At 38.1% G+C, this 21,578-nt stretch overlaps 1 protein-coding gene across 3 annotated transcripts in view; it reads right to left on the bottom strand.

The window, feature by feature from the left end:
- Positions 1-19,044: 19,044 nt before the first annotated feature.
- The window catches only part of grm8a (glutamate receptor, metabotropic 8a), a 209,382-nt gene continuing 206,848 nt past the window's right edge, over positions 19,045-21,578 (bottom strand). For 2 of the 3 annotated variants that reach the window (XM_027150998.2, XM_047803831.1), the window contains 2 exons: positions 19,683-19,929; positions 19,045-19,434 (listed from right to left, as the gene is read on the bottom strand). In XM_027150998.2, coding sequence (XP_027006799.1) covers positions 19,382-19,434; positions 19,683-19,929 — 300 coding nt within the window. In that variant the 3' untranslated portion in view covers positions 19,045-19,381. The remainder of the gene's footprint in view (positions 19,435-19,682; positions 19,930-21,578) is intronic. The other variant, XM_027150999.2, reaches the window with a different exon arrangement.

The following is a 21,578-nucleotide window of genomic DNA, read 5'->3' as shown; positions in this document are numbered from 1 at the left end:
AATGTTATGAGCTGAATGGTGATACAACCAAAGCTGGTCAGTAGCTACAGTATAGTGGACTGGTCATACAGACTATGTGGAGGTCTTATTTGTTTCATTTGTCTGGATCTGCTCCCAGATCATTGCTGAATGTTCAGTGAACATGAGACAGCTTGGAAAGCCTGTCTTCTGACAGCTGGTGTCTAAACGGTTGTAGCCGTTCTCCAAGAAGTCCATTTATTTTACAAGATTCACAAGATTTTCCTTTCTGTATTCAAGATAGCAACGTTTATGAAAATTTAACGATTCTTAAGCATGAATATAGTTATAATTCTATGCCTATGTAGAATGACTTGGTTATACGTAGCACGTAGATCAGATTCCAGCAATCTGGGGGAGTTGTTGTATACCTTGTTTTATGTTATGTTTACAACCACACAAAGGATGGTTTTAGGTTGCTATTAACATTGACTTGTGTACTGATGGTGTCTAGTGATTTGTCTAGTCAGTATTCACACTGTATTCTTTTTAGCTGCTGATGCTAGTTAACCTGAAAACTATGAAGAAGTGGAAACACTCAGCACTCAAGTTAATTAAAAGGTATATATATATATAAAGTATATACTGATGTTACTGATTTGCACTAAATAAATCAATAAATTAACTTTTTTAAAAATGAGGCACTAGCCTAGTAAATAATGAAAGGTGACATTAGCTATCTAGCTAACTTTCAAATGTTGCTGGAGGTTACAAGCAACCAACCCTGCTAGATTTGTTAGTTAGCACGTTTCTAGACACACACATATTATCCTAAGAATTACCTGAAGAATCTAGCAGTACTATAAATCAACATAATAGGAAGTCACTAATGATGATTAAAATAACAACTTAAATGTAATACAGTGTTCTCATACTGTAAAACATCAAAAGATGTTTAGCTAGTCTAGCTAATTCAGCTAACAGCATATGTTTCCAAAATATTGATGTAGGACCATGAAAAGCAATACTGCCACAGATATCCTGTCACATAGCTTGCAAAGAAATATTACACTATTTGCTTTTCAACTGAAGATCCCTGATAAATGTGGCCAGAGATGTTCATTTACCATCTCAGACATTGCTGCCACTGACTATGCATTCGGGACTAGATGCTTTACAGGAAACTGCTTTATTTTGATCGGTTTTTGAAATGAAAATATTTAAAGTGTGAACATCTACTGATAAAATGTATTTTTAAATAGTTATCTCATTTGTTTCTGTTTAGTTTCAGTTTAGTTATTATTCCTTATACATAGCTTGTAATGTGGCTAACTATTGTATCAAAAGCGTAGTTTGGCTGCAGCCATTTCAAATAAATAGCTAGTAGCTTCACAAGTGTGAAGTAAATTGCAGATAGCTTCTCTAAAACTGAATGAGCATGAACAATACCTCCAAAAGTATGTTCTCTCTTTCCATCTTGGTTGTTTGTGTTTGTTCCTCACCTCATAACCTCAGTCCTCCCTCTACTGCCTCTGGCCCTGCCATCCATCAGCCCCAAAGAGAAATAAGCTCTTTTTCCCTCTCGTCTCTCAATCTTGAGTGAGGTTCTCTAGATACAGGGTTCATCTATCAACCTCATCATGCCTTGAGCCAAAGGCAGAATATTTTTTTCACAGAGATAATTCCTTTGCAGGTGAAACAGGAAACCACCATGCTGCACTAGCATTCCCGACAGCACCAAACAGGCAGCATGACATAAAGTCAACAGTCGATAGAATCTGATCACATTTGTCTTGCACGTGAGAATTTATGTATGCCTTAAGGTTATAGTGTTGTATTGTAAGGCATAATATAGGGACACATGCATCAACACTTCTGACTTAATGTCATTTAAAAGTGGAATGGTTTGTGGTAAAAATGCAGCTAAAACAAATAAAAGCTTACGGCATAGAGTAGTCTGGTGGTGGGTTTTATTTGGAGTGAGAAATAGAAGAACCTTATTCTATCTTTTGTTGTGAGAGAAAATGGAAATGAAAGGTCTGTGGGAAATGAAAGGTCATTTACAGGCCAAGGCCTGAGTTAATTATGGGTCCATTTGTTTTTAATTAATTCATCAGTAATTCATTAATGTACATTTTATGAATTACATTTAAGAGAGAGCACTGGCAGATGAATAACATTAAATGGGTTTACCTTACAACAGCTGCTAAAATAACTTTATTTGAACAGACTTGAATGAACTCCTGTTGCCACAATGGCAGATAAGATTAAAAACTCTTGATATAGACCCTTGCAGTTCAAAAGAATTTCACTGTGACTTATTGTGTGAGATGGAAATGTATGTATATATTAAATCTGACTTTCACACTCTTCTTCATCAGACACTGCACACCACACACTGCGTTTTAACTCCAACAGCTCAACACTGGACTATACACACATACTACATTTTATTTAATATAATAATCTATTTGACATTAATCTATCAGTTACCACTGGACATTACTGTATCTGTACAGTCTGTTGCACCTTAACATATATATATATATATATATGTTCTTAACTGTTCTTAATTTCTGGAGTTCGCTCCCAAGAATTTCACTCACTATGGTATGGTGTGGTGATGTGACAATAAAAGTGACTTGACTTGACTTGTGTGTCTCCTTATTTTGGAATTCCATCTGCAGATGTGCAACAGGTGGGTGTTGGAATACTCACCAGAACCTTGAGTGTGCAAAACAACAATAATCAATTTTGTGATTGTATTATGTGTGTGTGTGTGTGTGTGTGTGTGTGTGTGTGTGTGTGTGTGTGTGTGTGTGTGTGTGTGTGTGTGTGTGTGTGTGTGTGTGTGCCCTGCAATGGGTTGGCACTCCGTCAAGGGTGTATCCTGTCTTGATGCCCGATGACGCCTGAGATAGTAGGTACCTCATGGTACTTGAGGTAGTTCGGATAAGCGGTAGAAAATGAGTGACTGATTGTATTATCATGTTTGATGCCATATATTTAGGACATTTGGAAAAAGAAAAGGAGAGAGCTGTCAACCAGTCACTGCTTGGTCACCATTGCATAAATGGTGCTGGCCAGATTTACTTGAGGAACTAATCTGACAAAAACTTGGATGAAAGAATTTTTTTTGTAAAAATCCCTGTCCTCTATCCTACTTTTGTCCTTTGTCATATTCACAGTTCCAAGAGACTGACATAGCAATAAGCTTAGGACAAGCTTGTGGTGAGAGAAGTCACCATGTGTGAAGCCGGAGGCCATCTGAAAAATGCTCATAGAAGGATCAGATACAGGAGAGCCAGAAAGACTGCTGCAAAAACAATAGAAGCAGCAAAGCTTTAACATTGGATGAGTTTGGAGATGACATCCAGAAAAACCAGGTGGGTAGAAACTGAATGTCTAACTCACAGATGTTTATGAGTTACTGAGACTGGGCAGATTAGAAATGCTGTTCTAAATAACCCAGACACAGGAAGCTACAAATGTAAATCAAACCATGAATTTTTTAGTTTATGATCATCATAATATTGAAATAATGTAATTGCTCTGTCAACCCCGTACCTGTAATTTCATTCTCTGTTCTTGGTTTTCCATGAAGTGTGAGGAATAACTTCTGTCATACAGTAGCTAGCTAAGTGCTGACTATCAATGCTAGCTGTCATATTTAGTTTATATTAAATGATAGCCTCAACCTCGATAGCTAGAGGTTATATGGGGGCTTGATAGCACTTTCTGCTATTGAAAGGGCATACGTTTATATGTTTATGCCTACAGAAGTCAAAAGATGATGAAGTGAATGATGAGTAATGACTTGACTACATGGACATTTCCTCAAAATGCAGTATTTGCCAACCACTTGGTGCGATGACAGGGCTAAAAATCATGTAAGCTAACAATAAAGTTGGGGCTTTTTATTTATCTTCTGTAACAAAAAATAGTGCTATAACTCATACAATATAATGATGAGCAGTTTCAGAGTTTTAAATAAATGTTTTTGTTTTTATTCCGACCAAATTTACTTTCAGGAATACAGTAGAAGCCAGTATGTCGGGATGTAGCAGTATGTATGTCACTATCAGATTTGTTAGGTTGACTGACCTACTGTAGATAAGCTGTGTACATTACTTATGTTAGTGTGATGCACCATCACTAGACAGTAACTTGCATTTTGTCCAATTAACCTGCACCTCCTGGGTTCAGATATAAAACTACACCACATAGTTCTGTCAGCAAGTCTCATCATTACTGGTGATTTTATAGTCAGTAATAATGGTTCATTAAAGACTCGCTTATATAATTTTATTCATAATGATTTGAGTTAGAAGGTGCTGATTGCATTCTTTTCCAGAAGTCCTGTGCAAATTGCTTTAACCTTGAAGTCAATAATTACTAATAAGTACCAACATTACATGGTAATAAAATAAAAATCTGTCCCAACTAATAACACAGGAAAGTTTTACAATAAGAATTTGCACCTGAAGGTTAATCAGGTGGTAATTAGATTTCGTAGTGTTGTTTAAGAGCATTCCAGCGCTGATTGTATGATGAGGCAGAGTTACAAAGAAAACCGCATGAATTGCAATATCTAACATTGTCAATGAAGATAATGAATGATTGATAAAGGCTCTCCTATCCTAACTCCTAGGTAACATGCACAGTCTTATATGCTGGCTCAAGACACTTGCAAGTTATTTGCAGTTACAGTGATCCCTCGCCACTTCACGGTTCAAGTTTCGCGGTTCAAGTTTCGCGGTTCAAGTTTCGTGGTTCAAGTTTCGCGGTTCAAGTTTCGTGGTTCAAGTTTCGCGGTTCAAGTTTCGCGGCCTCAGTGCATCGCTGATTTTTCAAAAATATTCATTGAAAAATAAAAATAAAAACCATTTCCCAGGATGCCAGACAAAGAGAGAAACTCTCTCAGAGGCTTTGTACATACCCACGGGCACGCAGACAAGGCACATGATTGGTTCCCGGCGTGAGATCTGAGCTGATTGGCTGAGCATCCTCTCCCAGCTTCTTCCCTTGTTGTATCTCGCCACTCTCGTTCATGCTGTCAACTGTGTCTCGCGTATTGTGTTCGAAATTAACTTTTCGTTAAGCCCTTACGATGCACTTAAGCACCGTGCCTCTGCGAAAGATTCCTCTAGTGAGCCCAAGAGGAAGAGGTGGATGATGACCATCAGTGAAAAGGTCAAACTTAGGGCCAATCCTACTTCACGGATTTTCACCTATCGCGAGGGAAACAAGTATTCAGACAAAATAAACAAAGATCAAAATACTGTATAGTAAGTCCTTCAACAGCTGAAGAACTTACTACACTAAAAGAAGAGCGCTTCTGAGGCTCTAGTGAAGCCAGAAGCTGAAATACTTGATGTAATAGCTTTAATCAAAACATGATATTCATCCCATAGAGACTTAAAGTTCCGACTATGCAGATAAGCTCTTCCATGTTCTTCGTCAATTCATTGCTCCCATGACAACACCTGCCACTGCACACAGAGATGTGATTAATTGCTGTTGAAGTGTCTTTCGACCGGGAAAAGAAAAATCCTTCAATCTGATGGTGTGAAAGTGCTTGTAAAGCTTGCATAAAAAGATAAAGTTCTATATATTTTAGATCCCGCATAACAAAACTCTTCTGCAAATTGCACAAATTGTTATTATCTGGTGTAAGGTAAAACCTGTAGGTTTAGCTCAATAGGGTAAGAGAAAAATGTTTTTATGATTGGGCAACAATCACTGAGGATTAGTTGCACATCACAATTCATTTAATAAGGGATATTAATGCTGTTGTAATTCTATTATTCCCCCTAAGAATAAAATCCAAAGTCAACATTATTTATTTTTTTGTGCACGGTAACAAGATCAGTGGTTTAAGACGGTACATATATTACTAAATACTAAAAGACAGACAAAACTTCATTAAAATATGCGCAAATAGAAACTAGCACGCATGAACACATGCAAGACTCAGACATGTACACACACACAATGATAGCAAACGAAGAATGGTTCTAAAGTAGAGACTGATTAAAATCACAAATTTCTGTCAATGTATGCAGTTTTTTGGACCATGACCTGAATGAACCATTAGTCATGATACCACCATACCATTTCTGAAATGAGGGTATAAAGCTTTATTACTATTCAGTGAGAACTTATAGCGATGTCCTGGGAAGTCAATCAAGGATGGTGAGTTGAATGGCGTGTCTCGCTTACAGATTTCAAAAGATCGCTTAATACAAAAAGAACGGTTACGATGAGTTAAAGACTTACAGAACTAAACTTAGAAAATGAAGCCTCTTAAAGAAAGATAAGGAAGGGGGGGAGGGGAGGAGCAGAGAGGAGTAAGATGAAGAGGAAGAAGGCATGAAATTCAGGCATTTTGACCTTGGAGCAATGTTTCTGGTCAACATGACACCTCAGCTACTACATCTTTTTTTTGTAGGTTATAAACTTCCTTTATTCAATCAAGAAATGTAATTTTTTTATCTTCAGACTTTGAAAAAGCAAGAATTTTTTTTTCATGCCAGCTTATAAGCTTATAAGAATGTTGTGTTATTTTTATATCTATTTTCTTTCTGTGTAGGTAGCTGTAAATTAGATAGAGCTCACTGGCATTTTAAAGTTCAGAAGTTTATCTTTCCATCAGCAGCTTGCATTTCTAATTAACCATGATTAGCTATGAAATGTGTAAATTCGACCCCATGATGTGCTGGCACCCCATCTAGGGTGAACTCCACCTTGTGCCTGAAGTCTACTTATTTAAGATCCAGGTCTCTGTAACCATGTTGTGGGGTAGATTGAGTGGATAGATGAAGAAAATGGATGGAGTGGAGGGAGTGGATGAAATGGAGTGAATTTAAAGGATGGATGGAGTGGAAGGATGGATGCGGTCAGCTGACAAAAGCATTAACAAGGGCAATAGTTTGTTCTGCTAAACATTGAAAACATTTGGGTTTGAATTTAAAAGATTTGAATTTAGGGGGGCTCAGTGGCTTAGTAATTTGATAGGGGGGCTCAGTGGCTTAGTGGTTAACATGTTCGCCTCACACCTCCAGGGTTGGGGGTTCAATTCCCGCCTCCGCCTTGTGTGTGTGGAGTTTGCATGTTCTCCCAGTGCCTCGGGGGTTTCCTCAGGGTACTCCGGTTTCCTCCCCCGGTCCAAAGACATGTCCGTAGTGTGTGAGTGAATGAGAGTGTGTGTGTGTGCCCTGTGATGGGTTGGCACTCCGTCCAGGGTGCATCCTGCCTCGATGCCCGATGACACCTGAGATGCTCCCCGGGCTCCCCGCTCCCCAGGCTCCCCGTGACCCGAGAAGTTCGGATAAGCGGTAGAAGATGAATGAATGAATTTCTGATATTTATGTCTAGAGGAGTTAAAACGCCTAGATTTTTTTAAACAATCCAAAATAATGGAACATGTGACTAATAAATGGATCTTTCCGCATAGGTGTGTCCTGTTAAACTGATTAAACTGTTTAAACAATTAATAGCCCTGAATATCTGCTGGGTTTTGTCTGTAAAGACTGATTTTTGTTAAAAAAGGGTAAAACAACATTAAAGTGCACGCTGTCTCTGGGAGGAAACCAAGCCATTTTGGAGCTGAAGGTAAAAAAGACAAAACCCATCAGAGGCATTGTACAAGCTATAGCCAATACCATTTGGAATGTCCTGAAAAAGACACTAACAACCAGACAGTGAACACATCAGCCAAGGTAACGCTGTGAGAGCTGGGAAGATGAACTTAAAACACAGCAGTCAGTAACATCACCAACAGCATCCACAGGGCAGGGGTGGTATACAAGCCACAAATTTACCCCCTTCATCTTTATACTGTAAAGTGATGGAACAGCCATAGTGTAGAGGAACGATCAGCTCATGATACAAGACATACAAGTTCATTGGTACAGAGCACAGTGGAGGTACTGTAGTGTCATGGCTTGTTTGCATACTGCTTCTGGAAGAATGAGACTCACTAATCTTTCTAATCTGATGCTCGAAGGTTTTAGAGATTAGGTTTTTAATGTCGAAGGTTTTAGACCGTCCAAGTTTATCACCAGACTTTAACCAAACTGAGCAGCATTTTACCTCCTGAAGAGAAGCCTGAACCCTGGAAAAGTATCTTGAAAAAAATGCATCAGATTGATTATTTAAGTGGTTTGGCAGCTTGATGCAGTTCTATATGTGTTAATTACTATCTTTTACCATATGTTACAAATCCTAAAAAAAACTAAATTGGTGGTCTGCCATCAAAGTTGCCATGTTCTAAGTTAACACATCTAAATGAAATCTAAAATTCTGATCTATTGCGTCTCATATCCATCACCCGAATGCAACCCCAAACGTCAGCGAAAAACAAATGAATGCATTGAAATGACTGTATTGAAATAATATGTGCAGCAATCTGCAGTTTTAAGCAGCATTTTATATCGAAGGCAAAGATAAGCAGATAAAATAAACAGTTCACGAAACTTATATCATGCATGAAGAACCTCCACCTTTATTTATTGGCTTTTTTTTTTCCCCCATTAGCCAAGAAGTCAGCAAGCATCAGTAACGAGGAGACGGCGAACAGTGAAGGCAGCTTATGAGACCTACCTAAGAGAATCACTTTTACTTTAGTATAGTTTAAATAACATAGAAATTATAGATACAGGCAATATAAGCAAATAAAGCTTCCCTTAAACCATATTTTATGTCTTTTCATACTTTTTGGTATTCATTTTAGACAGGTCTCTAGACAGATAAGCAGTATGTAGATCAGTTTTCTCATTCACATTCACAGGTGTAGCCCATAATATATATAAAAGTAATGCACCTTGTAGCTTCAGAAGCATTATATAAAGGTTTTGTTTTTTTTTTGTTTTTTTTGCTACTACTCTCTAAGTGTGATTGAAGCTTATGTGGCTCACAGGCAGAATTTAGTATAATAAAAATACATAGCACCCTGATGACCTACACATGGCTGGATACGAGTGATCATGAAGAAGAGTGGGTGTATTAGGCACAAAGATGATATCCTTGGCACAGTTGATCTTCCAACTGTTCCTTTCTTTGCCCCGAGAGGATTTAGAACAGAAGTTCAGTGACTTTTGCTCTGTGATACAGAATGAGGTGCAGCTTCACCTGGACATCTGTGCTTTTAAGTTCTGCACACACGATATTTAATGACTATGAAAAAAAAGAGTACAGTATATTTTTAACTTTCTTAGTGGATAGTTTAAAAAGATTAATGATTAAAAATGATGAACTTCGTATGTTAACATTTACTTCTAGGAATCTCATTTTAAAGGGATCAAATTATCCTGCTTTTCTTTTGGAAAGCAAGGTTTCACAAAATCCTGACTGCAGCTTAATTTAATGAAATTAAATACAAAGCTGAATATTTATTCAGGTCTATATGAACAAAATATACCTACAGTATGTGGTCTTGCTTTGCAAGCCATAGTGAAAAGGCTTCGAAGACCCAACACCATATGAGCAATAACGCTCAGCCGGTTTCTTACATGTTCCTCTTGCACTTTTGCTAGAGAAATTTCTCTGCTGCTACTATAAAAGTATATTTCGTTACAAATTATGCTTGCACTAGCACAAGAGGTGGGTTGAAAGACTGACAATGTAATATGTATAAATACTGAATGATTTGAAAGACTTCAGTTTAGGAAAAACTGAATCCACTTTATTGGAAACGTATATCAAAGCCTTTAGTTTGTAAATTAATCTTTTAGCAGGATGGGAGTCATTTCAATCTTTTCCGAGCATCAGAAAAGATGATCAGTTAGCGTAGAGTACGGTGTTGTGATGCTGCTCATGTAGGCACTGACATTCACTGTATGTTAAAACAATAAAGCCTGAATGGAAAGACAGCAATAAATAAATAAATAAATAAATAAATAAATAAATAAATAAATAAATAAATAAATAAATAAATAAATAAGAAAGACACGGAACATTTCAGCTGACATTTTGTGTTCCACCACTGGCCTGTAGCTGGCTTGTAGTCCAAGCACAGGAGCATCACTATTCCTGCCAACACCAGGTCAAACCTGTTGCCAAGGCAACCATAGCCCATTAAAATGGTGTGTGCACTCAACGGGACTATAGGGAATAGGGATTCTGATGTTTTTCACTCTTTATTCATTTACTCGTACTGTAGTTTTGTAGATTCTACTAAAAGAATGAAGAAAATGTGTTTGCTGTAATCATGAAAGGAATCATCCACAAGATGGGAAACTGTGAATGCACTGACTTTTGTCTGTGAAGATCATTATGGCAGGGAGTTTATCTAAAAATATTAGTCTCTAAGGCACTGGCATAACAAAAGTAGTGTAGGAATGTGACAGAATGCTTGTTAACACAGGTATTCAAGCAGATATCAGCATCCCCACAGCTCATGCTTTCTCCTTTGTCAACAGAATTTGTATGCTTTTGCACACTTCCCCTTTGGGAAGCTACACACTGCAACTCCTGCAATGCATCACCCATGGGATTTGTCATCTTACCACTTTACATATTCAAATGATATTTTAGATTTGATGTCACTCATTACAAAAAAAACAGCTGTAGTAAATGCTCGTACACGCTTCACAATTCTTCAGCGACTACAAAAGTTATTAGAGGAAACTGTTCAGTAATTAACACAGCAGCACAATACAAAACTGTGGAGAAGTAGGAATCATGAATCTAAGACATTTCCAGTTCAAATGGATTGTAAAATCATAAGTTCTGAAGCCTAATGATTTGTTTGTGTTCTGCAACACCATGTAATGCATGCGTCTCAAAGACAGGTACTGTAAATGCCCATGAGAAGAATGTGCATTATTTTAACAGGACATTTCCTTAACAGAGCGTTTTTGCAAATTGTGAGACCCACACAATATTCAACCCCTCAGCATTTACCCCAAGATGCAAAGCAAACCTCACTGAAGACCTCAATCTTGTTGTCTTCAGCTATAACTTCAAAGCATTTTCATTCAAGGGTGTTGCTTTAAGTAGTTCACTGTCTGAATAGCTTTGTGACTCCCAGGGGGACGTAGCTGCTATCTGCTGCTTTCTGGCCAAAGATTTTGAGAAAAGTTCATGTTCATTTTGAAAGGGTTGTGTTGTGCTTTAAATGTATAATGGAGCAGAACTAGATTCCGGATGCATCGAGGGTAAAGCACATGAAATGGGATCAGGTTAAAGGAGAGGATACAATTCTTTGAATAGTCGGTGGTGTTCTTGAAAGAGATGCTTAAGGTAAGCGATCATTCCATCGGTGACATTAGCTGAAAACTCCACGATAATACTCAAAACAATGCCAAAGTTTGTCTCCCTTAGATACTGTATGTCATTAAATAAATAAGTATAAATATTTGAAATATCAGATTTCAAGGGCCATTACAGCCCCTTGGCTTTCTAATGTCAAGTGAATAGTTCAAACAGACTGTCAATGAATCCTGTATCATTTTGAGAATGAAACAATAAAAAAAATTCATAGTAATTAAGTGCTAGGAAAAGATAAAGATAAAGACAACCAAGGTTAGAATTGCTTTGAATCCAGCGGGTTGTAGGCTTCCAATTCATCACAGTACACTTGCAAAGCACTGCTTTCATTTCAAAACAAATCATGTTCTTTAAAGCAAATTCCACCCCAAACATCTTCAGAAACATTAGCGTGGCCACAGAAACCACATACTGACAAATATCTTACTTTATTAATCAGGAAGTTCAAGGTTTCCAGCAAAGGGACATTTACGAATTCATCATTTACAGACACTTGTTAATATGTTCTACTGTAGATGAGTATCATATCTTTCCTCAGTGGATTAGACAACGTCTCAAAAAAAAATAAAAATAAATAAAAAATAGCTCCAAAGAAGGCTTGGATTAGTTGGATGAAGCATTGAGCTTAAGGCATTTCATTTTCACGTTTGTTTGCTACAGCTCTCTCATCTAATTTAGCAACAGCAGACACACATCTCTTCTGCTTGCTCATCTGACACAAAAGACAATTTAGCCATGATGATGACTTTTCTGGATTCATTTCCTGTGTCAGTTTTTACCAAGAGGAGTAAAGATGGCTAACCACTAACCTGCACCACCATCAAGTAAAAGAGTAGATTTAGCAGACCTAAGCAGGGTCCTTGGTGTTTTGCCCTTTATATCATGGAGTCTCTCTGTGTTTTGCAGCTGTGTCAGCAACAAACAGAATGGAAAGGTCTTGCGGTATCTAAACACGGGGAAAAAAAACATGACATAGATATATACAGGTGTCACATTTAATAATTTGATATAAATTCTATACACTGAAATAAAATGATTTTTTTTTTTTTGTCAGAAATACCTACCAGTGTTCTGGTGTCAACAGATCTGGGAAGGATGCCATGCACAATGAATGACTTTTCTGGGTCATTAACAAGTTGCCGGAGGTACTCTATGATTTCTTTGACATGTGTCCAGAACCAGATCCTGGATGATGTGTTTCTATTACACTTACATGTGCAGCATTTAGCAGAGACCTTATACAGAGTGACATATTTATTCATTTTCAGCCATGATGCAAAAAAAAAAAAAAACCTTTGCCACTTTCACAGTCCTAAAATATTTAATGGACATTATTTATTTAAATGACTCATTATTCCCAGATAACACCATGGATCCACAAACAATTAAGCAAATGCTAAACTTGGCACTATAATAGGCAGTAATATTCAGGTTCTTATTTATGCCAGGGTAGCACCCTTTCCTCCTTAGGGTTTCTCCTGGACTAAGCTCTGTGGGGTGGAGTGCTGGGGTTCTGCTACTGTGGGTCTCCAGAATAGTAAGAGATGAACATAAGTTGTTGGGGTAAACAACTACTCAATCGAAACATTTGCTAAAATAAAAGATCATTCATTCATTCATTCATTTTCTACCTCATCTGAACTACCTCGGGTCACTGGGAGTCATCTCAGGCGTCATCGACATACACCCTGGACGGAGTGCCAACCCATCACAGGGCACATACACACTCTCATTCACTCACACACTCACACACTACGGACAATTTTCCATAGATGCCAATCAACCTACCATGCATGTCTTTGGACTGGGGGAGGAAACCGGAGTACCCGGAGGAAACCCCCGAGGCACGGGGAGAACATGCAAACTCCACACACACAAGGCGGAGGCGGGAATCGAACCCCCAACCCTGGAGGTGTGAGGCGAACGTGCTACCCACTAAGCCACCGTGCATTTATATTTATATTTTTATTTATATCATGTTAATCACACGTCATAGACATGTACCCACAATATATCTTTTAGACTCTATACATACATAGAACTGTGCAATATGAAATGAACAGTACTAAGCTAACAGTGGGCCCACACTCTCTCACACCTCATTCACCCCCTGGTACAGGAGTCGATCGTGGCTTGGGTGCGTCGGGGCTTTGACACGCAAACTGGACCTTTCTCTTTTCTAAGGTAAAGTAGACACTCGATGGTGACACCACTGAACGAAGCACGAGTACTCAAGTGTTTATTATTATTATTATTATTATTATTATTATTATTATTATTATTATTATTATTCAACGCTGGAAAACTTCTCATTCGTGCAAAGAATTATTTTAGTTATTTATATTTCTTCCACTTTCTCTTCGCTCAACTATACTAACACCTACACTGATGTGGTAGGCGGTACACATTAACTAAACCACCAATAATCAAGCACACAGCCCTGATTGCGAGTCCACATTCTGCCCAATTGCACATGCACCAAACCTTTCATGTGTAGCATCTTTAGAGGGCCAAACGCATTTTACACATTTACATGCATTTAAATAACAAACTGTTAGAAAAAAAAAAAAACTATCATTCCCTTTGAATTAGCATTGACATGCCTAAAAGACAGCAATAGAAACAAACATAACAGGAAAAATCTTACAAACTTGAACATAAATAAATCTACCTTTTTCCATGTATTGACATTAATTCACAGGAGCAATAGACTGTATAGACACTGTACTCGATTGTTATGCTTTCTTTGTGAAGGGATACACAAGGAGATAAGAAAACAAAACTCACAATGTCCGGTGCTTACTTTCTTTTGCAAGCGATGGCATGTGAAGCTAATTCACTTTATTGAATTGAGCCATTTACAGCAGTGTGACTTGCTGTAACATATCCTTTGGCTTCAGTCATATGGGGAGCAAAGAGATTCACCATCTGCTGCCGTGAGCTATCTGGGAGTAATCCATTCTCTTAATACTCGTTCACAATCGAGGTATCACCTGGCGTACGTGTGAGGATATTAATAAAATGAAGAACAAAGCAATTAGCCAGTGATAAAGACCTCTGTACCAGCATACCTTAGAGTGATGGATATTGGTTCAAGTCCCTTTACATACCCGCTTTACTTTCTTGTTATTTTTTGGGGGACTATGGAAGCTGTGTATAATACCTTCAAGCCTATTTTAGTACTTTAGTACTCAAGTACTTTAAACCTCACAGCATATTTTATGTATTAAAAGGCAGTAACACAATGCGGTGTATATGATTTGATGTTTGTCTTCTTATGAGTAAATCAAGCATTTAAAAAATTTTTGAATTCTGAATATATTCATATTAACAATTTATGAATAAATCAGTTTGGATCGTGCTTGATAAATGATGCCCCCTGTGGGCTTTCCTGGTGAATGCCTTACAGCCCTGAGCCAAGCACTTACCAACAAACTGGGGCTGCTGGTGAGAATTGTGTCACTTGTACAGAATCTGTGTAGAACTTGCTCAGAAATCTGTCTGTTTAATTGAGAGACAATATAATACCTTTACTGATATGATCAGAGGAACTTCAGAAGATGTTCTGTCTCACCAATTTGCACCAATGTGCACCAATGTGTGCTAATATCTTCTCTTTTGTGGGTTGACAAGCAACTCCTTGGATTTAGTGGCATTGAGGAAGATTTATGTATTAGCACCAAGCAACCAGATCAGTCAAATCACTGCAATATGTTGTCTCATGACCCCACGATCAGTATAATAACTGTAGTATTATGTACACATTTAACAATGTGAGGCAGCACGGTGATATGTGAAGCGAGTGTAGCACATAGGACTTAACACACAATCCTGGGAGGTTCCAGGATTCCAGGATTTTTATATTCCATATGCTGCTTTTTCCGGTTACTGAATCATCTGACTTTTTTTTTGTATTAAACGAACAGGAATGTCTAAAAGCATCCAGTGCTCTTTTGCATATGAGCAATAACTAAGTTTTCAAAACCTTTCTTGACAGAACAACTGGATTTCTTGGAACCCATGAAAACATTACTGGCTGTCTTGGAAGCGATGGGTAGTGAAGCCAGAAAGCTAAGCTGTTTTCTTATGGGGTTATTCTTCTCAGTGTCTTTCCCACATCTGCAAATGAGACTGCAAATTATTTGATTTGGAATGAGACTAAGGTAAAACTTATGTACACGACACCACCAAAAAAGAAACATGAATGATTTGATGGACAAAAGAGAAATTTTCAAGTGGTGGGGTGTGGGAGCCCTCCCAAATACTATAATTAATTCCTCATTATTCTGGATAACCTTTAAAATTCAGACTCCCACACCACTCACCAGCTAGACATAATAGACATGATTTATTTGATATGTGAACACAATAGCCTAACTCAGTGTCAGTATGTGCAAATGGACATTCTCTGCTCAGAATGCATTGCACACATATTAGAAAATGTCACTGGTAATGGGCTTTTTCAATTTTTAAAGAACTCTGTCTGCTGTGACATTTAGAGGGATGGAAATTCACACTGGATAGCCTATGGGCTACTTCAGGGATATAAATTCTCCATGCAGCTCTATGATGTCTTAACTACCATTCGGATGATGAGAGAACAAGCGGCAGTTTTAAATCCAGGGAAGAACAAATAAATTTTCACGGCCCCCATAAATAACATAAACACCATATTGAGACTAAGATTCGCCTACAGTGTTAAAGGCTTCTTATCGAGGATGCCCCTTAATCTTGTTCCCCGAAGTGCACAAATAATTGGCGATCAATTCCATACTTCTACATTGTGCTTGAAATCCTTCAGTGGACACAAGGCAGGTCTGGACATATTCTCACTTGCAACCGAGTTTGTTGTTTGTATACACAGCATGCTGAATGATAATCTAAGGAATTTGCTAGTCGAGTTATGGGCAGTAAAGCTTTATATCTTTACGCCTGCATCTTCCACTGATTCATACAGCAAGTTACTCAAGCTGAAGTTTACACTGTGGGATCACTGATTTATGTGGAGGAACGACACCTTCTGCACTTTCTAGAAAATGTTTGGACCTCTGAGCATAAAACTTTAAACTGTCCAGTGAGTACTTTTAGTGCTATATAGACTTTAGTCTTTCATTTTATCACTTTTAGTAGGTATTAAACGCCATATACCAGGAACATAGTCTGACCCAGTCATCTAGCCCACTGGTCCCCAGCCTTTTTTTCGTCGCGGACCGGTCAATGTTTGATTTGATCATTTTACCGCGGCCCGCTGGGGGTGGGGGTGGCGGCTATACAATTAAATTAAAATTAATAATTTAAATTTAATTGTATTTAAACATGCCTTTTTAACTCACTACAACACTAAATCAATGAGAACCCTGAGCTTGTTTCTTTACAACGAGACGGTTCCATCTGGGGTAATAGGAGACAATGACCCCCGAAGTGTGTTGCTTATGTCCAGTTTATTCCGTTGTTTTGTTTTGGTTGCCGTCACTACAGAAATCCCCGCTTCACACAGATAGCATGTCAGAAATGGCGATAGGGATGTAAGTGCTGTGGTGACAATCTCAGGGTATTCCGCCATGACATTAATCCAGAACACCGGCAGAGTTTCTAACTTTGTAACGACGTCTGTTTCGTGCTCATTGTTGCTAATCTGTGGGTTAAATTTGAGCAAACACAATATACACGTACACCAAGCACTGTTAATGACAAAGTACCGGTGAACAGAGAGAAGAGCGATACACACCTTCTCTCTCCACCAAAGCTACAACACCACTGCCGCTTGCAGCCGCTCAGCTCCAGACGTCACCTAAACCCGGCCCGATATCATGATATTTTGCGCATGCGCGGTATTGGCGCGGCTTTAGGTGACGTCTCTCAGCTCCCGGTTAACCTCTCGTCCATGGAAAGTCGCACAAACCCGAGAGAAATACACCACAGTAAATAAAATGGAAATAATTTAATGTTCCTTGGGCGGCCCGGTACCATTTGGTCCGCGGACCGGTGTTGGGGACCACTGATCTAGCCAACACAATTTAGGCCTTGTCAAAGTCAATTATATGCCTATGCTTTTTCTTTCTGCCTGCTTCCAACACATCTACTGCCTAATATATCCCACCCCATTTACAGGTGCCACTGTAACACGATTATTGGTTACGGATGATTAGTATATGTTGCACTTGATCCGGTGGTTGTTAGGTTTCCCACCAAGGTACTCAAGAGCTTTCATTTATACAGCGAGAACCCTGTAGACTTACCTTGAATGAGAAAATGTGTACTAGACCCAAGTATCAGGACTCAATAATAGACCCCCTGAAACATGAAAATCATCCTAACTATTCTGAGACAAACTAATAGATACAGGCTTAGTATTTATAAGTAGTTCTCTTGTGGATATGAATTTGTTTTAAACCATTTCCCTTGGAAATCATGTTCAATAAAATTCAACAGGCAAACATACCAGACAGTTCAGGAACAACTGAATATCCATTTGCCAGATGGCGGTCTGGAGATTAAAGCTGCTTTCTTTCACCTTCCCCTTTGGGGATCAGGTCCATAAACAACAAGTAGCAAGTAATTTAGCAACTAATTATTTTCTACATTGTGCCATTCTGCCATGCTGCAGTTTTGTAGGAAAATCTAGCAAACATGAATAGAACCTTGCAAGGGATTTAAGTCTGTAAATGCATGTAGGGGTAAATTATCACACCACAGTGTGTCCGAAAAGTCAGGAACCAGCGGGAATATGCTTAACAAAAATCTTTAAAGACATGGCTGAGAAAATGTATAGAATGTAACATGAGAGGATATAAAATGTATGTAGTTTTACTCCCATTGGTTTCTGGCTTTTTGTTCACCTTGAACATGACTTATATATAACTATTTTCTCTTGAACAGTACAAAGTTACTGAAGAGCCAGACTTAATAGATTAAAGAATTTTGGTAAATCTAACCTATAATGTTCGGATACACATTGTTTACTAAGAAGATGCATGAACAAGTGACACTGAATCAGTTTACGAAATGAATCATCTAAGCTGAATTGAGCAGATTAAAATGAAACCGATTCCCCGTATTTACATCTAAACATTACTTACGTTCCTTACCCATTTCAGTCGAGGCTAGCGAGAAACATCGTCAGTTGTTTTAATCTGATTATATAAAACGTAAAGATATTGCGATTTAAATTTTATTTAATTTGGTGAATACAAATAAGAAATCAAAGCCATGTGAAGAATCTAGGTGTGAGATCTAGCAAGAACTGTTTAATTTTTAACAATTGGTTTAAATGCGAGAGTTTTTCTCTTCTTCAGCTTGGATTATGCTGAACCCAAGTATAAGAAGCTGTAGCTCACTGACATTTAGGTCACATGTTGTAGTCACATAAGGCTAATGGATTGAGATGTCTGCTATAAATGATTAAGAATTTCATTCCGCTGCTATATGTGAGCGACACATCCTTAGGCTTTTAAATGTACATCTAACAACGCTACACATTTGCAAAACATTCCTTTATTATAAATAAATCATTTTTGTATATAAAAAAACTGGCATGCGTCATTCATGGCACTTACAGTGTCAGCTAAAGTCCATTTAGCCAATACAAGACACAGCTCATCTTGTTATGCAGGTTCCGGACAACGTAGAACAAGATTTAAAAAATAAAATAAAATAGCACATTCACAAAAAATACATACAATAGGAATTACAGCAAACATGGTCAACTCTGGTATATTTCATATGTCTCGTCTTTTTTTATGTTCACATTTCAGAAGTTTCAATACCAGTTTCACATCTGTTTTTACACTGTTTTCATTGGGATGCTTTTTTAAGTTTACATTTTTTTTTTTTTTGCCACAACTGCAAACCTTCATCTCCGTTTGCTCCTTTTGCTATGATTGTGTTTGTGCTTTACTGTGTGTGTGTGTGTGTGTGTGTGTGTGTGTGTGTGTGTGTGTGTGTGTGTGTGTGTGTGTGTGTGTGTAAGACAGTAGTGATAACACTGGAGTACAGCGTTATACCCCCACTGGTGTAATACAGTGTTCCCATTCTCTCACAGGTTTAAGTTTAATGCAGAATGACAGGAAGTCTCATGCTCAGTTGCCTGTCAGAATCACATGACATGTCATGACTTGGAGAGGCTTCACCCCTCCATGGAGGCAGTCCCATCTCAGATTGCATGATTGGTGTAGCTGACATATGTCGTCTTGGTCGAGGGTGCTGCTGAACAGTGGAGAAACATTTTTAAGTAATGCATTTTCACTCTCATTTGCATCACTATGCTTGTCATTGCTCTCATAGATGAAATACTGACAACTTCAACAAAGACCTTTTAAAAATTTCATACATAAAACTGACAAGCAGGACAGGTCAGTATGTACTTTAAACAATTTGTAGTCAATTTTTTTAAGTGTTGAATGAATACATAATAACTGCTGCTGTTACTCGGTATATCTAACAGGAACACTCACTGTTGGTCTCCATGCTTTCGCAGAGCTCTGTCTTGACCTCTCCGTTGGGGCGATCGCCTCCTTTCTGAGTCAGCTTACCCGTCATAGTGGCTGCAGTGACAATGGCCTTGAAGCTGCGCTTGCGCTTCGGCACATTCTGCTCTGGGTGGAAGATGATGATGTAGACCTTCGGCATGTAAAGCATCCCCAGTGATACAGAAGCACTTAGGCTCAGAGAGATGGTGAGGGTGGAGGTCTGGATGTACATCTAAGAGAGACAGCAGCAGAAAAATAGAAGGATTTAAGGAAGTTAATAAAAATTCTTAAAATAAATTAGCCATAGAAATTAAGGAAAATTATATCAAATAGTATTCAGGTATTAATGGTTACAGTAAGCTGTTCCGATTCGTACTGTACTTCGTTATTGCTCTTAAAGGTGTCAGCACATTTTATTTTATTAGCCTAGTTTTACAAATACTATGGAAATATATGGTGAAGATGATCAAAGGAACTGCACAAAAAAGCATTGGGTGTATTAGCACCAGTGTGGGTAAAATGAGGCTTATTTGGATATGCGTCTTGCTGTGTTTGGGTCTAAATAAGATTTACAATAATAAATAAAAAAAAAACAGCTCTGGACTGATCAGCTTATATGTGATGCTGTTGATGTATAAGCAGATAACGGACCTGTATTCATGCTCTGGCACAGAAATGCAATTACAATCTACTATTTTGTACTGTGGTTTACATCCACAGTTTATTTCAATCTAAAGATGTGAAGCTGATTAGAAAGATTAGCAAGTGACTACTGCAAGGTTTTTGTGTGTTTCTCTATATTATTTTATGTCAGGCTTATGTCTTGGGCCATGTGCTTATCTTGTATTGTTCAGTGCTTTAGCTACGATGATAATACAGTCTGATGTTATTGAGTACACAGATTCCACCCACAGAGGGACAGCACTAGTCAGGTGAAGGGTGATGAGGAGCATTGGGGTACGGCAACACACCAGGCCTTTTGTGGAGACAAATAGAGATCGCAGCTTTAAAGCTTTGCCAGCAACCATTTTCATTTCATGGGAAAAAAAATCAACTGCTGTTTTTGTAACCACTCATTTTCAGGATGAAAAAATCGCAAAAGCTGTTAAATTGGTTCGTGTTGTTTTTCTATTTATATTTTTCTAGTTATATTTCCCACAAATGATTTAATTTAATTGTTGGCAATGGCCGTTGGGTTACGATGTGGAAGGCTGCAGTTTACTTTAGTTTTAAAGTTTACTCAGTCTCAGTGAAATCATTTCCTTATAAGAAATAAATGTTGTTGATCTTTCGGCTGCTTCCTGTCTGGGATCATCTGGTCCGCATATTTGATTTGGCACGTTTTATGCCGGATGCATTTCCTGACGCAACCCTTCCATTTTTATCCATGCTTGGGACCAGCACTGAGAGTTATCTCTTAAAGGGTTTTGCTCTCTGCCCGGGAATCGAACCCAGGCCACAGCAATGAGAGCATGGGATCCTACTGGACCCACAGAAGACACTTAATTAACATTATTTATTGATTGTCATGCAGGGTGTATTTCTGACTTGCTAGCAGTGTTCCCAGGATAGACATTGGACCAATAAACGATCTGTGGAGCTAATTCACAACAAACAATGATTGTAGACTCAACAAATATACCAACTTTATTGATCTGGGTCCTGCAGTTTCTAGTAGGTTGTCTTCTATTGCCCTTTCTTGCACATCAAAACAGATAACATTTTAAAGTATACGTCTATACTTATACAATACGCTACTGAAAACATTGTATTTATAGTCTTGATTGACTGTTAAAATAGAAATAAAGTTAAAGATTTTAAACTGTAGTTAAGGCACTAAACTGGAAATTCATTCTTTATATTTTATGATAGATAGATAGG

This window comes from Tachysurus fulvidraco, chromosome 19 (genome assembly GCF_022655615.1).
Source record: "Tachysurus fulvidraco isolate hzauxx_2018 chromosome 19, HZAU_PFXX_2.0, whole genome shotgun sequence".
In the NCBI taxonomy this organism is placed as follows: domain Eukaryota; kingdom Metazoa; phylum Chordata; class Actinopteri; order Siluriformes; family Bagridae; genus Tachysurus; species Tachysurus fulvidraco.
This window is presented reverse-complemented; position numbering and strand designations above follow the sequence as displayed.